The 12315-nt window shown below is 42.8% G+C and overlaps 2 protein-coding genes across 8 annotated transcripts in view; one reads left to right on the top strand and one right to left on the bottom strand.

The window, feature by feature from the left end:
* lrp1bb (low density lipoprotein receptor-related protein 1Bb) overlaps window positions 1-12315 on the bottom strand; it is a 336417-nt gene that overhangs the window by 240373 nt on the left and 83729 nt on the right. The window lies entirely within an intron of this gene.
* Window positions 6871-9175, top strand: LOC307027924 (uncharacterized protein; the record flags this gene model as incomplete). The annotated part of the gene is made up of 4 exons (XM_079662618.1): window positions 6871-6939; window positions 7053-7228; window positions 7492-7652; window positions 7795-9175. 4 exons carry the CDS (start codon window positions 6871-6873, stop codon window positions 8688-8690), a joined length of 1302 nt encoding a protein of 433 aa, XP_079518744.1. The 3' UTR covers window positions 8691-9175.

Here is a 12315-nt window from a genome sequence, read left to right as displayed (position 1 = left end):
GGGTCCCGCCGACTGCTCTCCTGCCGGGGGTCCTGCCAACCCTATGTCCTGTTCCGTTGGAGGTTCCGCTGGGGGTCCTGCCAGCTCCATGTCCAGTCCCGTTGGAGGTCCCGCCGTCTACTCTCCTGCCGGGGGTCCTGCCAATCCTATGTCCTGTCCCGTTGGGGGTCCCGCCGACTACTCTCCTGCCGGGGGTCCTGCCAATCCCATGTCCTGTCCCGTTGGGGGTCCCGCCGATTACTCTTCTGCCGGGGGTCCTGCCAACCCTATGTCCTGTGCCGTTGGATGTCCCGCCGACTACTCTCCTGCCGGGGTTCCTGCCAACCCTTTGTCCTGTCCCGTTGGGGGTCCCGCCGACTACTCTTCTGCGGGGGGTCCTGCCAACCCTATGTCCTGTGCCGTTGGAGGTTCCGCTGGGGGTCCTGCCAGCTCCATGTCCAGTCCCATTGGAGGTCCCGCCGACTGCTCTCCTGCCGGGGGTCCTGCCAATCCTATGTCCTGTTCCTCTGGGGGTCCCGCCGACAACTCTTCTGCCGGGGGTCCTGCCAACCCCTTGTCCTGTCCTGTTCCGTTGGAGGCCCCGCCATCACCTGTCCCGCCGGGCATCCTACCAACTCCTGGTCCTCTTCCGTGGGGGATCCTGCCGAAACCTGTCCCACCGGCTCCGGTTCCTGTTCGGCCGACACCAGGTCCTGCCTGGCCTCCGGAGCTGTCTGGTCTTCGCCCTCGAGTCCGGCCCCCTGAGAGCTGCAGTCTTCGCCCTCGAGCCCGGCCCCCTGACTCTTCCTGCCGCGGTCCTCGCCCTCGGGCCTAGCCCTCTGTCTCTTCGAGCCGGGGCCTTCGCCCCACCATGGACTCTGCCTTGCCCCCCGTCCGCCCAAGACCCCTTCCGGGTCCTCCGCTGTGCCCCTGTCAGTAGGGATGCTCCGATCGCCAATTTTGGGGCCGATCGCCATTTTGGCGAGCTTGTTTTGCCGCACACAGAGAAAACTGTCATGTATTTTACGTCATGCGATCGGCTCTCGCGATCTGCATTTTTAGAGAGCACCGATCAATCGGCAGAGCGTGAGTATCGGCCGATCTCGATCGGTGACCGATCGATCGGAGCATCCCTTGCTGTCAGTGTAGTTCCTTTTTGTAGTTGGACTGTGTTCACGGGGAAGAGGGTTCAGCTCTGTATCGGTAGCCTTAAAATAAAGGTATTTTCTGTTTATCTGCATTTGGGTCCTACTTGCCTCACTCAACCCTGACAATTGGTTTTGCATTTATTGAAATTGTCAGGACCGTTTTTGCTTAATAGTTATTAGCAACATATTCAACTCATTTTGAAATGAACAGCACACTTGAACATCATAATACTGTATGTCAAAGCAACCATACAGTCAACACAGAACTAATGCATGAATACTGCAGGGAGAGGAAGATGGAACGCAGGGGTTTATGGTTGTGGATTAGACCTTGACCAGGTCATTGCAGTTTATTATAAGATACTTAATGAAGAGGTGTGCACATAAATATAATCAAATAAGTCTTCATACATTGTAAGATGACATTTATTTATTAATATATAAGATTTCTTGTGATCACTCGCAGCAAATGGTCCTAGGCAGGCTTTGAACCCAGCTCTGCATGCGGATTAAACTCCAGTACATAATGTAGGCCCCCAAATCTACAAACTCAGCTATATAGCTGCCCAGAGCACATTTAAATAAGCAGCGTAATTATGAAGTTTCACACAGTATTTTTGATGGTAGGTCGAAACCATCAGTGAATGTGATTGGCGAATGCACATTTCTAAATAAGTTAATGAAACTTAAGAAAAAAATCTCCATTTTTTGTGCTAGTTATATACTAAACCCAAATATCATCGTATAAAAATGTTTTATTATTAGAGCCCCATTATTGTTTAATTCAATTGCTGGTAAACAATAGGCCAACAGAAAAAGAAGGGCGGACCCCAATTCTTTCTCCAATAAAAGTCTCAGCCGACGAGTTTACCCTAATTCTCTAATTCTTTAAAAGTTATTATGGGAAATGCTGTGTGAAATAATGTGAAGTAGATGTAGACAGGAAAGAGAGAAAGTAGGTGCTCCGTAAAAACTAAATCATAACTCCTCAAAAAGCGCTGATGTCAGGCTGATGATATATCACAGTCTGAGTGTGTGAGGGCGGAATATTCCGCTCAAAGATACATGGATCGGGTAACATAAATCAGTCAAACAGGTTCAAATACATCACATATAAATGTTGCACAAGTTATTGAGGACAAGCGTACATGGGGCACACATATTCAAATGTACTTGGAGAGTTTCCCCACACACACACACACACACACACACACACACACACACACACACACACACACACACACACACACACACACACACACACACACACACACACACACACACACACACACACACACACACACACACACACACACACACACACACACACACACACACACACACACACACACACACACACACACACACACACACACACACACACACACACACACACAATTTTAAGCCCTCTCACACTGTCAGAGCAGTGCGCTGGCCAGCTGCAGGTCATATGCATTATTGATGAGCATAGGGCTATGAGCCAAACTAAGCAGGTTATTAAGAATAACAACAGTATAATGCGGTCTCTCCCTTAATCTTCATATCTTTAATCTGCCACGACATGCAGTGCAGCGCCATGCATCTTAATGCCGCCTCACACCTTCGTAATGAATCTTTATTACAACCGTATCTCTAGAAGTGACATATGCCATGTGGTATTTAGACTTAAATGCCATCCACGTCAGGTCTGATCAGAATATGAAGACTAGAGAGAGTAGCGTGACTCCGTTGACTGATGAACGATTTGAAAATGTCACAGCACTTCTGGACGCAAGCCCAAAGTTATATATCTAAAACGGCAGTTCTTCTTCATTCCCGAAAAACATCTACCTCCTAGATCCAGGAAAATCTTGGAAAAGACTAATTCTTAGAAATCACTACGACAACTCAAGATCTGTGTTAGAAGGAGACACAAATAACGATGTACTAAGAGAGAGAAGTAATTGTGTTTGCAGAATCCGAAGTATAACTGGCTCTGGGAGATGCCGCCTCGTACCCGGGGCCATCCCCCATGGCAACGCTTAACAACTCTGCATTCTAGCCAGGAAACGGGTAAAAAAAAGATCAATGCTGAAAGACTTTGGGGGCTTCATTAGATGCTGCCTGACCTGCACCACAGAGTGAGGTCACTTTTATTTTCTCTACAACAGCAGGGGCATGTCAACAAATTATTAAAAGCGAGCACCATACGAAAAGTTTCAGGAGACAATGGCAGAATGGCCTCCTGCTCCTTGGCATAAATCCCTGCACCAGTAAACGATGAATGATTCATGGGGCTGATTTAAGCTGTATGCTGTTTACTGACCTTTAACTACACATGCAAGGATTTGTTTCAAGTCCTCCAGTGTGCTCTTGAGCCGAGCTCGTACACACCTGATCTGATTAAGGTGTCAGGTTAATGTGTAGCCCTTAATTGGAACAGACGTGGAAGAAGTCGGTAGTAAAAAACATGGCGACCTCAAGGGGGTCTCGAGGACTGGGCTAATAGATTTTTTTAAACAAATTACCAAGTGGATAAGCTCGTTCGAGGCTTAAAAGGAAGTGAGGAATATTCTTTCAACAACTTGAAAATAAGGGTTTTTGTTATATTAACCCTAAACCCTAACCTTAACTCTAGCCCTTATTTTCCTAGGATATACCCGAGTATAAATCAGTAGTGAAAAACATGCTCTCCTCAAATGGGTCTCAAGGACTTGGCTAATATTTTTTTTTAAATAATTAGGAGATGAATAGCCATGTTGGAGGACTAGCCTTTTGAAATTGCATGACTTGAAAAGGATCGTTTTAGTTATTTTAACCCTAAACCCTAACCTAGACCTAATTCTAGCCCTTATTTTCCTAGTCTAATGATCCACAATGTTAATACTCCAATTCAAGTGCTGCAGCTCAATAAACACATTCACAAGCAATTTCAAAAGCGTGATCAAAGCACATCTTGTCACACATGTTTAAATAGCAATGTTTCTGCCATCGCTGCCCTTTGATATTTCTTTCACATCACTCGCAAACACCTTGTTTACCCTGCTGGCTGCTGTTCACCCTGTTCTACTGAAAAACACCTGTGAGTGACAGCATTTTACTTGGTTTGCTTGTTGGTACGATGACATCCAAACTCATATGGATCCATAAATTCATAATCACCCATAAACAAAACATGACAGGTATGGCTCACTTCTTGCGGTTCACTGTACAAGCCGGGAACTATAAATATAGCACTAGTTTTCAGTATCTCTGACACCCAATATCATAGCCTTTTTCTGTTAGGCTATGTTTATTGCTTGTGTTGACACACTTCTGCAATTTAGTAGTTGAGATGTTAGAGTCTGAATATCTGTTTTTGAAAAGTACAACTAGTTGATATGACAGGGACATTTGATTCATGAGCAGTATGTCCAATGAATGCCAACTTAAATAGTCAACTTGAGTTTTAACACATTTCATTTTGCAGATTACAAAATATCCATTACTTGATGATGTGCAGAAGCAGAAATCCTATGTCGTGACATTAAGAAAAAAGTGTTTATCTTGTTTAGCATATTTCATGTCATTCAAATCTCTCCCTACCAGGCGCTGTTCAAAGAAGCAGGTTCAGAGTTATCTGATTAACTTTGCAGGGGAAAACTTCACATCTCGAATAGGCAGCTGTTCTTAGGTAAAAACTAAATCTGAAAAAAAGATGCAAACAAACTGAAGTAACAGTTCCAAATGACTTAATTATAGGACTGCTCGATTATGGCAAAAATCATAATCTCGATTATTTGGGTCAATAATTGATATCACGATTATTAAAAACGATTATCCATTTACTTTGAGAACATCAATTTATTGGATAAAAAATATGTGAACAGTATGTTTTTAACAGTTGATTACCCTGAACTTTAAGTATAATTCAACTGAGAAAGCAATACAAAAAATAATACAAAAATAATAGTTTTATTTCGATTACGTTGTAGGCTATTCGTAATCGTTGCAAGCCATAATTGTAATTGCGATTAAAATACGATTAATTGAGCAGCCCCACTTAATTATCACATCTGTCACTTTTGACATTACATCCCTATTATGCTTTTGGGGTTTTCCAGTTCCTCAAGTCTGTTATATAGGTTTGTGTACATGTACATTGTCTGCAAAGGATCCAATCGCAAAGGTCCCTCCAGAGGGAGTTTCACTCCCTCACCACCCCCCCCTGCCTGAAACCCCTCCATCGTAGTCCTTTGTTAACTTTCATAACATAATGACATCATTAGGTAACACTCACGCTGCTATTGGCTTGCGCTCAAACACATTGTACGAGATGGGCTTATGGGCGGGACATCTCTAAGCAGTTTACCAATCATAACAGGAGGAGGACAACTAACCAATCAGAGCAGACTGTGCTGTGGTTTCAGACAGGGGGTGAAAAGAGGTGGCGCAGCTCAGGCAGTATGAGAAAAATAAAGAGCTTTTTGAACATTAAAGCATGGAGACATGTCACTTTAGTAGCTTAATAAGCTTGCAATCCCATTGGACTGAAATATAGCAAAACAAATGTCAAGTTTTAAGTAATACAAGAGAGTGGGGTAATTTGTGCCAAGGGGCAAGTTTTGCCACCCCTGTTATCTAGAAAACCATAGAAGAAGTTGGTCATGTGAAAACATATTTTTGAAGAGGCATCCATTTCAATCATCCTGCAAAGAAGGGAGACACATGGCTTGAGAGGAAAGCACATTTAAGTTCAAAAAACAATTTAAAATTTCTATGATCAAGGTTTTTTGATTGCTGTGTTTGAACAATTTAGACAACTTTGAAAACAGTTCACACATGTTTTAGTGCTTTAGTAAGCTACACCATGAGTCTATACAGTTAGCATGATGCTAGCTCAAAACAGCTGGGGGATGCATCTTTTTCAAAATGGTGGGCTTGGGGTGATTTGTGCCAAAGGGCCTGGGTTAAGTTGTGCCAGTGGCCAACTTATGATTATTTACTATATATTACTTTATTGTATTGTATTGTTATTGTATTCTTACTTTGATCACTAAAACTATGTGACATTCTTAATTTTAGACCAAAATCCATCATGCCACGCAAATACAAAAGGAAGACAGACAGGGGAAGACCATACGTCAGGTTGGAAAGGAGATGAAGATCTGCAGGATGACCATAAAAAAGATATATGGATAAGAAAAAAATAGGAGAAGTAACAAAGCCAGGCTATGAAAGAACAGCAGTCGCCAAACGAGTCTTCAATGAGAACATGGAGAAAGAGCTGGCTGACCATATTAAGACACTAGCAGCAATGTTTCATGGCATAGGTGTCATGAAATGCCGTGAACTAGCTTTTGAGTTTGCACGAAGAAATAGCATTGACATGCCTGCACACACACACACACACACACACACACACACACACACACACACACACACACACACACACACACACACACACACACACACACACACACACACACACACACACACACACACACACACACACACACACACACACACACACACACACACACACACACACACACACACACACACACACACACACACACACACACACACACCCTGACTAGGTAGCCTGGCAGCATGGCGAGAGGGCACAGCATCTGTAGAGGGTCTTCTGTCCTCGGCAGCAGAGTTGACATTTACACACACAACCACATCCAAGTATGTTAAAACTGTTTTAAACGTCTCTGATCATCAGCACTACCTTTTATTTCATTTCAAGTACAGCTTCCCTCCACACATGATGTACAACATGGATGAAACTGGTGTGACGACAGTGCAGACACCCAAGCAGGTTGTCACAGAGAAAGGGAAGAAACAAGTGGGTTCAGTAACATCTGCTGAAAGAGGAGAGCTCGTCACTGTGGCCTGTGCAGTAAACGCCACTGGAAATACAGTCCCACCCATGTTCATTTTCCCGCGTATCGCTTCAAGGACAGCCTCCTCAATGGATCACCATCAGGTTCCATTGGTCATTGTACAAAGTCTGGATGGATGAATGAAGACACCTTCCTCATCTTCCTGAAGCACTTCATCCGCCACACCAACTGCTCCACCGATCACCCAGTCCTGCTCATTCTGGACAACCATGAGTCTCACATCTCACTCAAGTCAGTGACAATTGTTAAAGAGAATGGGGTCATTATGCTCACCCTGCCACCTCACACCGCTTGCAACCATTAGACAAAACTGTCTATGGACCACTCAAAACCTACTATAACCGAGCGATGGATGGGTGGATGCGATCACATCCTGGGCGAACCGTATCGATCTATGCGGTCTCGGAACTTGTGAAGCAAGTGTTCCTTTCTGCAATGTCACCAACAAACATAACCTCAGGTTTCAGAGCAACAGGCATATACCCTTTCAACAGGGACATCTTCCCGGAAGAAGTCTATGCACCATCAATGGTGACAGACAGGGCAAATCCAGAAGATGAACCCAGTGTCACTGCTGACCTGCCTGGAGAAGAGCCCTCCACCAGTGCAGCTGCTCACCTGCCTGGACCATCTCATGAGCCAACACATGTCACAGGTATTTAAAAAAAAATCTGGTAGGCCAATAGTGGCGGTGCGCATAGTGGCATGGCTCAGGCTTACCCTCCACCTGACTACGTAATCTTGTTGTTCCCTGTTTTCAATGACAATAAAGTTCCTTTCCTTTCCTTTCCTTGAAGCAGATCCAGACCCAGGAGAGCCACCTGCCACTCTGACAAATCCCGAGCACTTATCAAGTGACAAATCTGGTTCTTCTGCTCACTTGGGTTATGTGTCTCCAGAAGTCATTCTTCCCTTGCCAAAAGCCACAGAAAGAAAAAAAAAAATTGCAAGAAAGAAAGTGAAAACAAGAATTGTGACTGATACACCTGAGAAGATGGAGTTGGAGAAGGCTCACAAAGAAAAAGAAGATAAAAAGGCTGAACAGGAAAAGAAAAAGAATGAAAGAGAGAAGAAAAGGGCTCTGAAAGCTGCAAATCAAACCAAAATCAAGAAGAAAACAGCTGTTTACAGTAGCTCAGAAGAAAGCTCCACCACCAATGATGAGGCAGAAGATGGCCTGGAGAAGACACACAGCAGAGAAAAGGAACGGGCTGAAAAGAAGAAAAGGAGTGGAAATAAGAAGGGGGCTCTGAAAGGGTCAAAACCAACCAAGCCCAAAAAGAAAGTGCTCTCCAGTAGCTCAGAAGAGAGTGACTTTCCGATTCCACTTAGCGATGCCACTCATTATGAGAGTTCAGATGTCCAGAGTGATGATGATGATGGTGACAAGGATCTGTCTGCTGGTGACTTTGTCATTGTGAAGTTTGCAGGTAAAAAATCCAAATCCTATAACTATGTTGGATTGGTGGAGAATGTTGCAGGTGACGAGATCAGTGCAACATTTCTGAAGCAAAGTTGTAAGAGGTCTGTTGATGGAAAGCCCATCTTCACATTTAGAGAGAATGATGAAGGAGTCATCCCTAGAGGTGATGTGCTCAAGAAACTACCCACACCACAAAAACTTGGTGGTACAGCCAGAAGGGAGTATAAGTTCACATTCCCCTGCAGCATTGACAAGTGGGATGTTCAGTAGTAGGCCGAATCTGTGAAGAGATTCAGATGCAGATGATTTGCAGATGATTAGGTGCTCATTTTGGAACTTTAATTTTGTTCTGAGTATGTGTTCATGTGGCGCTAGGCCTTGTTTAAGCAAATTGGCCACACCACAAAACTTGGTGGTACAGCCAGAAGGGAACAGAAGTTCATATTTCCCTGCAGCATTGGACAAGTAGGATGTTAGGTGTTCATACAGTAGGCCTTGTTATAGAAAAGTGGCCTTTGATGTTGTTAAAACTTTAAATAAACATTAAATAAATAATATTGTATTGAATTTGTCTTGCTTTTATATAGCATTATTGTTTGTGAGATTAAAATGATCTGATTTACTTCAATTATCAATGGCACAATTTACCCCAGTGTATTGTCTCTAATGGCACAATTTACCCCGCACCGGGGGCAAGTTGTGCCACAAAACCACTTTTTTTTCTAAAGCTATATTTCTCAAACAGTTTATTTAAGATCTGAAGTGATTATTCCCAGGGATGCACAACATCCTAAACTATATGTACATATTTTAGTTGGAGGCATTACTGTAATCCCCTTGCTTTAAAGGCACTTTAAGTAAAAATTGGCACTACTTACCCCACTCTCCCCTATATCTAAATATAAACCAGGTATCAACTAAACTGATCAAATTTAAAACAAAGTAAGATTTAACAAAATAAAAAATATGATTACTTCCAGATTACCTCTCATATCCTAGGAAAAGCAGGGTATGTGATGTAAAGCACTTCTCTTAAAACCCTTGTAGCAAGATTAAGATATCTGGAGATTTAATTCCACCTGATTTCAATCATTTTTGACTGATCAAAGTTACCCAGAACATGTTGTTAACCTGCTGCTTGGAGCGACATTGTTCACACAACAGCTCAATTGCATGAATGTGGGCACATAAGGATGAACCTATGGCACGTCAATTAGACCAATAAGTCCATTCAAGTGTGCCGTGATGTATACTGTACTGCTGTTAATCATTCAATACACTCCACAGGGCTCTGAACTGGTTTGAATGTCGCCTACGTATGTGAATTTAATTTGCATGAGAATGTGTCATTATACTGCCAATAATAGAAAAGTACATCCCCTTCAGCCTCTCCTCGGCTGGCCTCCTTTTCCGTGCTCCATCCAAGGTCACCTAATCACACTGTGCTCCTTCAAAGACCTCTATCTTAACCAGCAGCAGTCTGAGGGATTTATGCCTCACTCCATGTCGTGATTACCAATCAGGGGGAGTAATAGCTGCTTAAGCAGATGGAGGTTTTGTCATCACTGAGGGGTGAAGCGTCAGTCAAGGTTTCCACTGGCTTTGTCCAACGCAGGCTCTGCACTGAGAGGCATGTCAGTTCCTTGGGTGTCGCCCCCAGATTTGAACCGCATTATCGGAGTGGAGTGAGAGCTGTTAAAGTGAGGGATCACATCCTGTCTGGCCCCCAACGTACCACTGCAGACACCAAGAGCTGTCCATTATCTCACAACTTCATGTCCATGCAAATTCCCTGTGGAACGTCCAAAGGAAATAACTTCTCAACTAAAATCATACAAATCATTGTAAATCTAAATCTCCTACAAACAGAATACACAGTATTAGCAACAAAAAAAAAGTATTCTGTACTGAGTAACTTAATAAAACTGCTTTTAATAAGGTATATCAAATGTTGTGTTTATAAATGTTGTTTAAGTATTGGAATGGTCATACAATTAATATTCTAACTTAATATGTTTATTTTTTGTATGTATTATGTACTGTTGATATGTATATCTTAACTGTTTACAGGTTTGTTTCTTTATTTTGTATTCACTTTATTATTTTATCAACGTTTTACTTATGTATAATGCCTGGTAACATGCTGCCCAATTTGGGATGAATAAAGTATATCTAATCTAATCAAATCTAATGACAATAAAACACCAATATTTTGAAAATAAGAATATATTTTCAGGGTTTATATAATATAATGAGGAAAATGAAATAAATAAATAGAGATGTCGCTACTCCAAAACTGTGATACATAAGGCTACTTGTTAGTGAGGCTCCTACAAGAGATAATTAAGAAGCTAAAATATAAGAAGACGGAACACGTTTTAAAATTGATATGCAATCCAGTACATGTTGCTGTTTGCTAAAAAAAACTGAAAAATAAAATCTCGTGGCTTTTTGAATGTCTATAAATGTAAGGTATAGGGTATCCAATGTATCCACATCCCTTTGGTTTAACTGACATTATGGTGCAACAAACCACTTGGCATTACTAATGTGACATTTCCGTCTCATTGGCTGCCACCGAACCATAGAAGCATGTGATCAAGATGGACTTGCCCTTTATTTAAGTTTTTCCACTTTACTCATCAGTGAATTCAGCAAAGTTGCACAGCTGGGGTCAGCTTACGCAGATTGGATTAGTTTTGTTCCATTAGTAACGGGGAAAGGTGTCTCTTCCAAAGTGCCTCACTACACAAACCAGCCTTATTAAGTGTGATAGCAGTGTGACTGTTGGAACACGGATATGAACAAAGAACTGGAGAAAATGTTGTCTCGCGGAATTGCACTGTTCTTATTTTATGTCAGCTGATATCAAACATTTTTAAAAGTGTATCTTAAATATATAGATTGTAATAATTTTTGACTGATCCATCTCGTTTTTCAAATGTTTAAAAAAACATTTTCTAAATAAATCAATCAGAGAAAAAAAAAGACTATAATGAGCAAACTAGCCAAGTAACGTCTATACTATCATTCATATCTATAGGTTACTTACGTAACCCCAGTTCTAAGAGTAACATGAAGTGAGATGTCTCACAATGGGATGCGCCTCATCGCGGAGCAAACAGAAGCATCAATCTCCGTACGCCAATCCTGATTGGCAGGTGATCTTGACGTCAGCGTCAGGGAATCCACCCCCTATAAGTAGCTTGCGTTACGTTGAATGCATCATTCAAAAATAAGCACCTCTTCTCGCTTCACCATAGCAAGGAGGGCCGTCTGGTGAGACATCTCACTTCATGTTACTCTGAGAACTGGGGTTACGTAAGTAACCTATAGTTCTCATTCATAACACTCCGTTCGATGTCTCATTATGGGAAATCGTAACTCCCGTATTGCCAGACGAGCTTATCTCGAAAATCACCAAGACCAACCAGAACCTTACAGCTAAATCTCTAACTAAGCAGTGGGCCCAGCACTGCTCGAGCCACACTGGGAGTAGAGACGTCTGGCCTGTAAAAGCGGACAAAGGTGAGCAGCGAGGACCAGCTCGCTGTTGCACAAATGTCTTGAATGGAAACACCCTTGAACAAAGCCCAGGATGTAGCCATACCACGAGTCGAGTGAGCACACAAACCCGAAGGTGCCTGCAAACCCTGACTCGTATAGGCCAAAGCAATTGCCTCCACAATCCAGTGGGAGAGCCGTTGCTTGGTAACAGGCCTGCCCTTCTGAGGGCACAAAGAGTTGGTCATTATGACGAAACTTCTTTGATCTGTCCATATAAGTGAGTAAAGCTGGACACAGCAAATTCGGAGGGACACAGCGGCGGAGGAAATGCGTCAATGTCAATTGGAGTACATTAACCCACCACCTTAGGTACAAAGGCAGGGTTGGG

Source organism: Notothenia rossii (assembly GCF_949606895.1).
Source record: "Notothenia rossii genome assembly, chromosome: 2".
In the NCBI taxonomy this organism is placed as follows: domain Eukaryota; kingdom Metazoa; phylum Chordata; class Actinopteri; order Perciformes; family Nototheniidae; genus Notothenia; species Notothenia rossii.
Note: the sequence above shows the minus strand (reverse complement) of the source record. Positions and strands in the feature narration are given on the sequence as shown.